Below are 13,372 nucleotides of genomic sequence, written 5' to 3' on the forward strand. Positions count from 1 at the left end.
GGAAGATGCCCCGTCGATGGTGTCAGTGGAAGATGCCCCATCGCTGGTGTCAGTGGAAGATGCCCCATTGATGGTGTCAGTGGAAGATGCCCCATTGATGGTGTCAGTGGAAGGAATAATGCTCCATTGTTGGTGTCAGTGGGAGGAATGGTGCCCCATCATTGTCAATGGAAAAAAGTGCACAATCTTTTATCTCAGTGGGAGGAGTTATGCCCCATCATTGGTGACAGTAGAAGGAATTGTGCCCCATCTTTGGTGTAAGTAGAAGCATTAATGCTCCATTGTTGGTGTCAGTGGAAGAAATAATGCTTTATTGTTGGTGTTAGTGAGAGGAATAGTGCCTGATATCAGTGGGAGGAGCAGTGTCCCAAGGGCCAGAAAAATAAAGCAAAGGGCCACATCTGGCCGTAGTTTGGAGACCATTGGTCTAGGTGGACGTATAACCCAACCGGCACCCTGGATGGAATCCACCAGACATGGCTGCACAAGCCGGAGTGGGGACCTGAAGTTAGGTCACTAGGCATGCAGAGCTCACCATTTGGGTCTATGGTTCCCCCAAAGAACCTGAAGCTTGTGGGATCACAAACATTCCCTGGTATACACTATATTGTCAAAAGTATTGGGACGCCCGCCTTTACACGCACATGAACTTTAATGGCATCCCAGTCTTAGTCTGTAGGGTTCAATATTGAGTTGGCTCCGCCCTTTGCAGCTATAACAGCTTCAACTCTTCTGGGAAGGCCGTCCACAAGGTTTAGGAGTGTCTATGGGAATGTTTGACCATTCTTCCAGAAGAGCATTTGTGAGGTCAGGCACTGATGTTGGACAAGAAGGCCTGGCTCACAGTCTCCGCACTAATTCATCCCAAAGGTGTTCTATCAGGTTGAGGTCAGGACTCTGTGCAGGCCAGTCAAGTTCCTCTACCCCGAAACTCACTCATCCATGTCTTTATGGACCTTGCTTTGTGCTCTGGTGGGCAGTCATGTTGAAATAGGAAGGGGCCATCCCCAAACTGTTCCCATAAAGTTGGGAGCATGAAATTGTCCAAAATGTCTTAGTATGATGACTCCTTAAGAGTTCCCTTCACTGGAACTAAGGGGCCAAGTCCAACCCCTGAAAAATAACCAAACACCATAATCCCCCCTCCACCAAATGATTTGGACCAGTGCACAAAGCAAGGTCCATAAAGACATGGATGAGCGAGTTTGGGGTGGAGGAACTTGACTGGCCTGCACAGAGTCCTGACCTCAACCCAACAGAACACCTTTGGGATGAATTAGAGCGGAGATTGCGAGCCAGGCCTTCTCGCCCAACATCAGTGACTGACCTCACAAATGCTCTTCTGGAAGAATGGTCAAACATTCCCATAGACGCTCCTAAACCTTGTGGACGGCCTTCCTAGAAGAGTTGAAGCTGTTATAGCTACAGAGGGCGGAGCCAACTCCATATTGAACCCTACGGACTAAGACTGGGATGCTATTAAAGTTCATGCGCGTGTAAAGGCAAATGTCCCAATACTTTTGACAATATAATGTAAAACTGGAAATGAAAGGTTGGCCAAAATGTTATTAACTCATGCCGTTTAATAACTAATTTTCTTAGTCATGCAGTTGTTTATTGGACCGATCGGTTCCACCTGTTAAATGTCACCATACAATTGTCGGCAGGTATGTGTTCTCTGATATCGAATTACACTTCCTTTCAGGTGTAAAACATTTCCCGCACTCTGAACATAACAAAGGGCTCCTCCCCTGGTGTTCTTTTCAAGTGAAATGTTTCCCGCACACTGAACATAGAGAAGGGTGTTTAGCCTTTGTGCACCCTCTGGTGTTTTAGGAGGTCCCCTTTGTGAATATAACATTTCCCGCACTCTACACACGGGAAAGGCCTCTCGCCTGTGTGACTTCTCTGGTGTATAAGTAAGACTTGTTTTGTAGTGAAACACTTCCCGCAATCTGAACATGAAAAAGGACGCTCGCCCGTGTGAATTCTCTGGTGTATATGCAGTTGTTGTTTCTCCATAAAACATTTCCCGCACTCTGAACACGAATAAGGCCTGTCCCCCGTGTGGATTTTCTGGTGTCTGTGAAGTTGGCCTTTCTCAGTGAAACTCTTCCCGCACTCTGAGCATGAATAAGGACGCTCCCCCATGTGTCTTCTCTGGTGTCTAAGAAGGCTCCTTTTCTCCGTGAAACATTTCCCGCACTCTGAACAGGAAAAGGGATTCTCCCCTGTGTGCCTCCTCTCGTGTTTACGGAGTTCATCTATCCCGACAAAACGTTCCCCGCACTCCGGACACGAATAAGGGCGCTCCCCTGTGTGAATCCTTTGGTGTCGAAGAAGTACCTTTTTCTCGGTGAAACGTTTCCCGCACTCCAAACATAAATAGGGCCGCTCTCCTGTGTGACCTCTCTGGTGTCTAAGAAGGCTTGCTTTTTGAGTGAAAGCTTTCCCGCACTCTGGGCACGCATAAGGACGCTCGCCCGTGTGAATTTTCTGGTGCGTAAGAAGGTTTCCTTTCTCGCTGAAACACTTCCCGCACTCTAAACACGGGTAAGGACGCTCGCCCGTGTGGCTTTTCTGATGCCTAAAAAGGTCTCTGTTTTTGGTGAAACATTTCCCGCACACTGAGCAGGACAATGAGCTCTGTCCCCTGTGAGCTCCCTGGCGGTCTAAGGAAGGTTCTCTGGGGTTAGACGGATCTTGTGAGTTCTCCATATAGCGAGATCCTGGATGAGGATCCGGAGGATCCGGAGTTACCGTAGATGGCTCCCGAAGATTGGCGTGATCCATTCTCTGATGCTTATGAAGTTCTTCTATCCGTATGAAACATTTCCCGCACTCTGAACACGAATATGGCCGCTCCCCTGTATGGATCCTCTGGTGTATGAGAAGCACTTTCTTCTCGGTGAAACACTTCCCGCAATCTGAACACAAATAGGGGCGCTCGCCCGTGTGACCCCTCTGGTGTCTGAGGAGGCTCGCTTTCTGGCTGAAACATTTCCCGCACTCTAGGCACGAGTAAGGACGCTCGCCGGTGTGAATTTTCTGGTGCGTGAGAAGGTTTCCCACGTGAGTGAAACCTTTCCCGCACTCGGAACATGAGTAGGGCCGCTCGCCCGTGTGGCTCCTCTGGTGTATAACAAAGTGTTGTCTGTTTTTGAAACATTTGCCGCACTCTGGGCAGGAAAACGGGCGCAACGTTGTGTGGAGTCTCCGGTGCATAAGGAGGCTTTGATTTGTAGTGTAACATTTCCCGCACTCGGGACATGAAAAGGGGTTCTCGTGCAAGGGACTACTCTGCCGTTTAGTGGGAGATTTCTGGCAATCCATAGATGAGCGCTCTCCTGTGTGACCTCCGTCACATGAAGAAGACTCCTCGGGATTGGACGGATCTGTGGATCTCTCCGCACTGCGAGGTCTCAGACGGATATCGGGAGTCACGTTATGAGATTGGCCAGAAGATTCCTCGGGATTAGAGGGATCCGCTGATCTCTCCGAGTGGTGAGGTCTGGGATGTGTACTCGGAGTACCGGGATCCATTCCCGGAGAACATCGTGTGATGTCATCACCTTCTGCCTTATTATCCCGAGATACCATTGGCTGATCTCCACCCACCAACGTCTCCGACTCAACTTTCATGTCTTTCCGTTCTTCACCCTGAAGGTGAGAGAAGATTTCATGAAAAGTCACTTACAAAGAATAATGTTGTCTAATAAGATAGAAGACATTTTAGTTCTACATGTTCAGTCCAATCTACCTGATGATGGTGGGGGATGGTGTGATTTTCCTGTGTGGAATCCCGGGAATACAGAGGACGGGGACATCTCTCTGGTGGGTTCCCATTACTGGATCCATCTGTAGGAAACACACACACTGACTGAATACATTGTTTCTATGTGTTTATCAGATGATGGGGGATCTAGGTGGAGCCTCCGTACTGCTCTCTCCTTTACAATAAAGTCTCCTCTTACCCGGTGATGTGAGGGGCGGCTGATTGGCCATCATGACGTCCTTGTAGAGATCCTTGTGTCCTTCTAAATACTCCCACTCCTCCATGGAGAAATAGACAGTGACATCCTGACACCTTATAGGAACCTGACACACACAATGATACAGTCACCATCCAGACACATCCCTTGTCTGTTACTGGATAATGTCCCAGAATTCCCAGAATCCTCCTCACCTCTCCTGTCAGCAGCTCCATCATCTTCTTGGTGACTTCTACAATCTTCCTCTTCTTCTTGCTCTCAGGGGTCAGGATGGAAGGTGGAGAGGACTCATGAACCCAACAACTGGGAGTCAGTTTCTCATTAGATGTCTTTTTCACAACTTCATAATCCTAATAAAAACATTCACACCTATCAGTATCTACAGAATCCTCCTCACCTCTCCGGTCAGGTCCGTGTTTTATTAATAGAGATAAGAGTGACGTCATGTGACCTCCCAGAATCCTCCTCTCCGCTCCGGTCAGGTCTGTGTTTTATTAATAGAGATAAGAGTGATGTCATGTGACCTCCCAGAATCCTCCTCACCTCACCGGTCAGGTCTGTGTTTTATTAATAGAGATAAGAGTGATGTCATGTGACCTCCCAGAATCCTCCTCACCTCTCCAGTCAGGTCTGTGTTTTATTAATAGAGATAAGAGTGATGTCATGTGACCTCCCAGAATCCTCCTCACCTCTCCGGTCAGGTCTGTGTTTTATTAATAGAGATAAGAGTGATGTCATGTGACCTCCCAGAATCCTCCTCACCTCTCCGGTCAGGTCTGTGTTTTATTAATAGAGATAAGAGTGATGTCATGTGACCTCCCAGAATCCTCCTCACCTCTCCGGTCAGCAGGTAGATGATCTCCAGGGTGAGGTTTAGTATCTTCTCAGTCATGTGACTTTGGTGTTGGTCCATGTTTATTGATTTGGTCATGTGATCTAAACAGGACACTCCTCTCTGTCAATGACTATTAAAGTGATAATTATGTGCACTGTACTGGGATGAAGAAGAAGATCTCCTCGGCGTTCCTCCATAGTTCTCATAGGTCTCTTCTGAACCTCTCGTTATATTATATAACAGACCTCATGTTTCAATGATCTGAAAGACAGACAAGAGATTACCTTGAAAATGCAACTCCAACCAAAACTTTTTACTTTAGGTTCACAGGCAGCTCTAGTACTTCATATTTGTTGGCCTATTCTTACATAGTTTTAAATCCAAATACTTCAAGAGATTGTAAAGGATTTATTTATGTTTTTCTTTTCTAACATGTCATACTGATCTGGTTTTGCACCGAGCAGCCCTGAACGTCCTCCTCCGGGGTTCCCCACCAGATCTTCCAACTTCTCCTCCAAGGCTCCCTGCCGGCGCTTCCGACTCCTCCTCCACCGAGTGTCCCCATTTGCTATGGGGGCACTTGTGTGGACTCAATCCTGAGCTGGATCTGTGTGTCTCAGCCACGCCCCCGCTACCTACTCACTAGCTGTGATTGACAGCAACGGCTCCCAATGCTGTCCCTGAGCCAGTGAGGAGGGAGAGAGACTCTGATCTCATGACCAGTGCTGGATATCGAGATCGGGCTCAGGTACGTGTAACGTGGTGGTGGTGGTTGGCTAAGGGGAGGAAGCTGCATGCAGAAGGTTTTATACCTTAAAGTGGAAGTACACCCTCCTATCGTTTTTCGGCCAAGGAAGCTGCCATCTTGGCCTCTATTTAAAGAGGGATTCCACCAAAAAAAAAAAAAATATTAAAAGCCAGCAGCTATAAATACTACAGCTGCTGACTTTTAATAAATGGACACTCACCTGTCCCGGGCTCCAGCGATGCCGGCAGCCGAGGCCGATCGATCGCTCGGCTCTCGGCTGCTGCCGCCACCATTCTAGGTGAGGGAATCAGGAAGTGAATCGAATCGGCTTCACTTCCCGGTTCCCTACTGTGCATGCGCGAGTCGCGCAGCGCAATAGGAATTCTCCGCGCTGTCACTGGGACCCGTGTGTGTCCCAGCAGACAGCGCGGCAGGGCAGGAAATGGCGTAGACTCCCACAGGAGTCTATGCCCGGAAGTGGGTGTAAATACCTGTCTTTGACAGGTATCTCCACCCCCCTCCCCCCTGAAAGGTGCCAATTGTGACACCAGAGGGGGGGGGGTTCCGATCAGCGGAGGTTCCACTTTAGGGTGGAACCCCGCTTTAATCTTCAACCGCCATGATGCCGCACACGTGATCAGTTATGACACCAGCCATTGGATGGTTTGGCGGTTTGGTTGAGAGCACATCCAATGTGACAGTTAAATTCCCGGTATGTGCTGGAAATTGAACTGTTTTTTTTTTAACTTGTTAAATGGATTTACTTCCGCTTTAACATAAAGAATGCAGTAAAAAAAAAAAAAAAAAAATGTTCTGCCTTTAGAGCCACTTTCAGGAACTGTACTATGGTCCCTTAAGTTCCAAAGTGGTATAAACGTACTTTGGAATTAAGTAGACGGGACCCTCAATAGAAATAATGTGAAGGATTGTGTATATTGGATTGTATGATATTATTATTATTTTATTGGTTGAACTGGAGGGACTTGTGTCATTTTTTAAACCCGACTATGTAACTATGAGAAAGACAGAACAGCCAGTCGGGTTATGGTGAGGGGCCAAAGGGAGTCAACAATTCTCCACCAACATACTGTGAGGTACAGAATTGCAGCATCACTTCCACCAAATCACAAAAATCAGGAGCTTCACCCCTTATTCTATGTACTGTAGGGATGTTCAATCCTTCTGCTGCCTTCATTAGAACGTCTTCCTTCCCATATCCTGATCCAGAGAAGACATGGTGTCCATTATCTCATAGCAAGGCAAGCCAACAATCAGAGGCTTTGGATGGACCGTTGGATAAATGGGTCTATATTTAGGATGTATCCGGTCTATAAACCAGAGGCTCTGGATGGACAGTTAGATAAATGGCTCTATATTTAGGATCTATCCGGTCTATAAACCAGAGGCTCTGGATGGACAGTTGGATAAATGGTTCTATATTTAGGATGTATCCGGTCTATAAACCAGAGGCTCTGGATGGACAGTTGGATAAATTATTCTATATTTAGGATGTATCCGGTCTATAAACCAGAGGTTCTGGATGGGCAGTTGGATAAATGGTTCTATATTTAGGATGTATCCGGTCTATAAACCAGAGGCTCTGGGTGGACAGTTGGATAAATGGTTCTATATTTAGGATATATCCGGTCTATAAACCAGAGGCTCTGGATGGACAGTTGGATAAATGGTTCTATATTTAGGATATATCTATGTACATATTATCATCTGTTGGAGACAAAAGACATCACAGTGTCTATGGAGAAAAAGGTCGAAAATGACGGTGGTTACTAGACGTAAATATGAAATATCTTATTACCTCCTCTGCTGATTGCAGGAATTTCGCCCTCCACTTCCTCCCAACTTTCCTCCCTCCTGGGATTCCCGTTGTGTTTGGAATCACTTCCTGTCTCTGCGTTCCACCAACAATAAGTGAGATCGCCATCTTGTGGAGAGAATACCAACTGCAGCCTGTTTGACAGATCCTTCTTGGTGCATTTTTTTTGTTATGTTGCATACATTACACAAGTGTTAAAAAGCAAAAGAATAAAAACTGATTGTGTATTAAAATGTAAAAAATACACAATAATGTTAATAAAAAATGGAGATACAGAACGATTTTGTAAAAATGTATAACTTTAAACAATGCCATATATATAGTGCTAGTTAGAAATTCTTCAACACTTAAGATAATCCAATAAAAAAAAATGTCTTAGGTACTATGTGACCCATACTCACATGGGGGGACAAGGGAGCTGGGGACCTACTTGTTAAAGGGGGCTTCCAGAGTCTGATAAGTTTCTTAAAGAAGCGGATGCTTTGAAATGCATCACTCTATTGGTCGGTGCCAATTTCCAGTCCCCTTCTGACGTCACTTCCAGTAAGGCGGCTTCCATGCTGGATGTCAGTCTGCCTATGCTGATATCTGGACACTTCTGCCACAGGAGCACGGAGCCTTGGTGAGCCCTTCATAGATAACCATGGGACCACCATAACATCGTGCCTCAGACCATGTGATATGCCTGTTTGCTCCTTTTCACATGTGAGTTGCTTATTGGCTTTTATAAAATATGTTTGGCCTTTCTCATACTGCACTCAGTCTGGCTTCCCCTTGTGTTGCATTTTGTATTCCTAGTTATACTGAGGAATGGAGATGGACTTTTCATATGGTGTACAGTATCTCCTCCTCATTTGTTGGGAACATGACGTTATATTGAGGAATGGAGATGGACCTTTCATATGGTGTACAGTATCTCCCCCTCATTTGTTGGGAACATGACGTTATATTGAGGAATGGAGATGGACCTTTCATATGGTGTACAGTATCCCCTCCTCATTTGTTGGGAACATGAAGTTATATTGACGAATGGAGATGGACCTTTCATATGATGTACAGTATCCCCTCCTCATTTGTTGGGAACATGACGTTATATTGAGGAATGGAGATGGACCTTTCATATGGTGTACAGTATCCCCTCCTCATTTGTTGGGAACATGATGTTATATTGAGGAATGGAGATGGACCTTTCATATGGTGTACAGTATCTCCTCCTCATTTGTTGGGAACATGACATCATAGTGAGGAATGGAGATGGACCTTTCATATGGTGTACAGTATCTCCTCCTCATTTGTTGGGAACATGACGTTATATTGAGGAATGGAGATGGACCTTTCATATGGTGTACAGTATCTCCTCCTCATTTGTTGGGAACATGACATTATATTGAGGAATGGAGATGGACCTTTCATATGGTGTACAGTATCTCCTCCTCATTTGTTGGGAACATGACATCATAGTGAGGAATGGAGATGGACCTTTCATATGGTGTACAGTATCTCCTCCTCATTTGTTGGGAACATGACGTTATATTGAGGAATGGAGATGGACCTTTCATATGGTGTACAGTATCTCCTCCTCATTTGCTGGGGACGTGACATTATATTGAGGAGTGGAGATGGACCTTTCATATGGTGTACAGTATCTCCTCCTCATGTGTTGGGAACATGACGTTATATTGAGGAATGGAGATGGACCTTTCATATGGTGTACAGTATCTCCTCCTCATTTGTTGGGAACATGACGTTATATTGAGGAATGGAGATGGACCTTTCATATGGTGTACAGTATCTCCTCCTCATTTGCTGGGGACGTGACATTATATTGAGGAGTGGAGATGAACCTTTCATATGGTGTACAGTATCTCCTCCTCATTTGTTGGGAACATGACGTTATATTGAGGAATGGAGATGGACCTTTCATATGGTGTACAGTATCCCCTCCTCATTTGTTGGGAACATGACGTTATATTGAGGAATGGAGATGGACCTTTCATATGATGTACAGTATCCCCTCCTCATTTGTTGGGAACATGAAGTTATATTGAGGAATGGAGATGGACCTTTCATATGATGTACAGTATCCCCTCCTCATTTGTTGGGAACATGATGTTATATTGAGGAATGGAGATGGACCTTTCATATGATGTACAGTATCTCCTCCTCATTTGTTGGGATTATGACGTTATATTGAGGAATGGAGATGGACCTTTCATATGGTGTACAGTATCCCCTCCTCATTTGTTGGGAACATGATGTTATATTGAGGAATGGAGATGGACCTTTCATATGGTGTACAGTATCTCCTCCTCATTTGTTGGGAACATGACATCATAGTGAGGAATGGAGATGGACCTTTCATATGGTGTACAGTATCTCCTCCTCATTTGTTGGGAACATGACGTTATATTGAGGAATGGAGATGGACCTTTCATATGGTGTACAGTATCTACTCCTCATTTGCTGGGGACGTGACATTATATTGAGGAGTGGAGATGGACCTTTCATATGGTGTACAGTATCTCCTCCTCATTTGATGGGAACATGACGTTATATTGAGGAATGGAGATGGACCTTTCATATGGTGTACAGTATCTCCTCCTCATTTGTTGGGAACATGACGTTATATTGAGGAATGGAGATGGACCTTTCATATGGTGTACAGTATCTCCTCCTCATTTGCTGGGGACGTGACATTATATTGAGGAGTGGAGATGAACCTTTCATATGGTGTACAGTATCTCCTCCTCATTTGTTGGGAACATGACGTTATACTGAGGAATGGAGATGGACCTTTCATATGGTGTTCATATGGAGCCTATACTGGTCTTGATGACATCAGGACAATGAGAAAGGCCTCTCACCTGTGTGACTTCTCCGGTGTGTAAGAATTGTTTTGTAGTGCAACATTTCCCACAATCTGGAGTCCATTGGAGGAATCTCAGTAACCATGTGCTTTAACCTTCCTAGCGGTAATCCCGAGTCTGGCTCGGGTTGGGATTTTAATTACATAAGCGGTAACCCCGAGCCAGACTCGGGATCGCACCGCTCGATGCAGGGGAGGACACAGGGAGCGTTACTCACCTTGTCCCCTGGATCCAGCGATGTCCGCCGCGCTGTGTGATCGAGCCGTCCTGCGCTTGATTCACAGTGCCGAATGCCGCCAAGCTCCGTTCCCTGCGACGTTACGACGCACGGGAACGGAGAACGGCGGCAAATTCAAAAAAGTAAAAACACACAAAACACACACAGCACTATAATCTTACAGATTACAGTGCTGTATTAAAAAATACACACCCCCTTTGTCCCTAGTGGTCTGTGCAATGCCCTGCATGCACTTTTATATTATAAATACTGTTTTTTCTGCCTGGAATTTGGAGATTGTCCATAGCAACCAAAACATGTCCCTTTTTCAGTTTTTTTTGGATTTGATTACATTATTGAATAATTTTTATTATTCTTTATTATATTATAAACTTTATCATAGCCGGGATGTCCGCTAGACTCTGGTTTGAAGAGATTTCAGAGCGTTATTCCTAAGAATTACAGGACTACAAAATAAAACGCCAAATTTCCATGCAAAATAATTGTACCGCTTTCAGCACCTTATTCCAGACTGAATCATACCGCCAGGGAGGTTAAGTGGGGCTGTTGATATGCAACTTTTGGAGTAGGAATTTCTTCCCTGTTGTCTGGTATTTGGTTACACTCAACTAATGTTGGCAACAGTATGGCCTTTTTTGCCTTGATATGGAAGACCACCAACCCATCGGCCCTTCTGTCTGAGGTTTCTACACGATCAGATCAGGTGTTGAGGGTACATGGTGTTGCATGTCCCTTTATGCCAAAGATCTCAAAGAATTTAGGTTTAACCAAGTATCTGTTGCTCTGCTTATCTATTATGGCATATATCCTGGTAGCTTTCTCAGGTTGATCCTTCAGATATATTTTGACTAGAAATACCTTGGCACGGCATGAGTGGCTTAAACTTCTCCACAGACTTCAGTACAGGAAGAAACATTTGTTGTAGTTGCGCCAAGATTTGAAGCAAGGCTCAATGTGGATGGCTGCTCTGGATTGTATGGAAGTGGAGCAAGAGGCATAGGTGCAGTCTTTGCACTTGATGACAGCTTTACAATTTTTAGCAAAATGGTCATAGAAAGCACAGCGCCTACAGCATATTCCAAGTTTCTGGAGAATCTCTTTGCTTTCTTGGACAATCTGTGCCCTATGCCCATGACATTGTGCCCTATGCCCAGGCTTTCTGCGAATAGAGCACTGACGATTAGGATCTTTATCTCGATCACCCAAATCACTCTGGTGAGCAGGAGAGGATATGGGAGGTGAGATGTCTTTATATCAGATACTGCTCTCTTTAAGTCTTTATGTCTAGCTGCTTTGGTATACCTTCATGATGATGACGAAGCAGGCAAGCTAGACTCGCTGAAGATGAAGCTGGGATAATTTCTCATCCAGGCATGCTCACTGATGAACCTGCAAAAATATGAGTATGGAGGAAAGGATACATTTTATATTTTGAGCCCTGTTGTGCCCATTTCTCTTGCAGGTTTTATGGCAGTTTAGACAACACTGGATTCACGCCATGAGCGGTGTCTAGATAGCTCAGCCCAGGTAGACGAGGATCTGTCTTTGCCAACTCTAGCTCCATGAGGAGGTTGCTTAGCTCTGGAGGTGATGATCTTTGCTACCTATTTTCAGAAAGTTTTGCAGTCTCTTGAATAGAGTGCTTTCTATGGCTTCAGAGCTACCAAAGGTTTGCTAAAGTCTTGCCCATGCAGCAGCAATACCTGCATCTGGGTAGTCGACATGCACTGCTCTCAGCGTTTTAACATGATTTGCAGATTATGGCCCCAGACACTTTATGAGCAAATCAAGTTCCTCCTTGGCAGTAAGGTTGAGATCAACAATAGCAGCTTTGAAGGTTGATCTCCAAGCTCTATAGTTCTCTGGACAGTCGCCCAACCTTGAGATGCAAATGTTAATGAGCTTGCTGCCATTCATATATCTGGCAAAGTCAGACAGATCTGACCTCTGACTCTTTGGTGCCAAAGTAACTTGTGGGACCCCTTGGGCATGAAAGGTGAATCTGTTCTGGTGAATAAGGATGGGGTTTATAAGGACAAAATGACATTGCAAAGGCAATTAGCCATACCTCCCAATTTTTGAACTTTGGAATGAGGGACACTTGAGGGAGGAAGTGATTTGTTGTGCGCGGGGGCAGCTGGGTGGAACGCAGGGGTTATCAGGGCAGAAGACAGGGGTCAGCTGGGTGCAAAGCAGGGGTTATCAGGGTCGAATACAGGAGTCAGCTGGGTGGAGGGCAGGGGTCATCAGGGCAGGAGTCAGGGGTCAGCAGGGTGGATACGAATGAGCATGGCAGAGGATAATGGTCTGCAGGGAAGTGTAGGGGGGTCAGCAGGGCAGAGAAGAGGCATCACAAGGGCAGAGGATAGATGATAGGGGGTCACTAGAGCAGGGTACAAGGGTCAGCCGGACGGAAGACAGGCGATCAAGCAGGGTAGTGTACAGGGGTCAGCAGAACAGAAGACAGGGGGTCAGTAGGGCAGGGTACAGGGATCATCAGGATGGAGGAAAGGGGGGTCAGTAGGATAGGGTAAGGGGGTCAGCAGGATGGAAGGTGGAGTCAGTAGGGTGGAAGACAGGGGGTCAGTAGGGCAGGGTACAGGGGTCAGCAGGATGGAGAAAAGGGGGGTCAGTAGTGTAGGGTAAGGGAGTCAGCAGGATTGAAGACGTAGTCAATAGGGTGGAAGACAGGGGATCAATAGAGCAGGGTACAGGGTTCAGCATGACAAAAGACAGGGGGTCGGTAGAGCAGGGTACAGGGGTCAGCAGCACAGAAGACAGGGGCTCAGTAGGGCAGGGTACAGGGGACAGCAGGATGGAAGAAATGGGGTCAGTAAGGTAGCATACAGGGGTTAGCA

The 13,372-nt window shown here is 45.9% G+C and overlaps 1 protein-coding gene across 1 annotated transcript; it reads right to left on the minus strand.

The window, feature by feature from the left end:
- Positions 1–1,484: 1,484 nt before the first annotated feature.
- LOC143955608 (uncharacterized) lies at positions 1,485–7,602 on the minus strand. The gene is made up of 6 exons (XM_077465697.1): positions 7,392–7,602; positions 4,828–5,088; positions 4,187–4,342; positions 3,975–4,098; positions 3,761–3,858; positions 1,485–3,660 (listed from the first exon to the last, which is right to left on the minus strand). The coding sequence occupies exons 2-6, from the start codon at positions 4,921–4,923 to the stop codon at positions 1,807–1,809; spliced, it is 2,328 nt and encodes a 775-aa protein (XP_077321823.1). The 5' UTR covers positions 4,924–5,088; positions 7,392–7,602; the 3' UTR covers positions 1,485–1,806.
- Between the last annotated feature and the right edge of the window lie 5,770 nt (positions 7,603–13,372).

The sequence above is a fragment of the Lithobates pipiens genome, unplaced genomic scaffold, assembly GCF_037356315.1.
Source record: "Lithobates pipiens isolate NorthernLeopardFrog02 unplaced genomic scaffold, aLitPip1_a1.2 Scaffold_35, whole genome shotgun sequence".
In the NCBI taxonomy this organism is placed as follows: domain Eukaryota; kingdom Metazoa; phylum Chordata; class Amphibia; order Anura; family Ranidae; genus Lithobates; species Lithobates pipiens.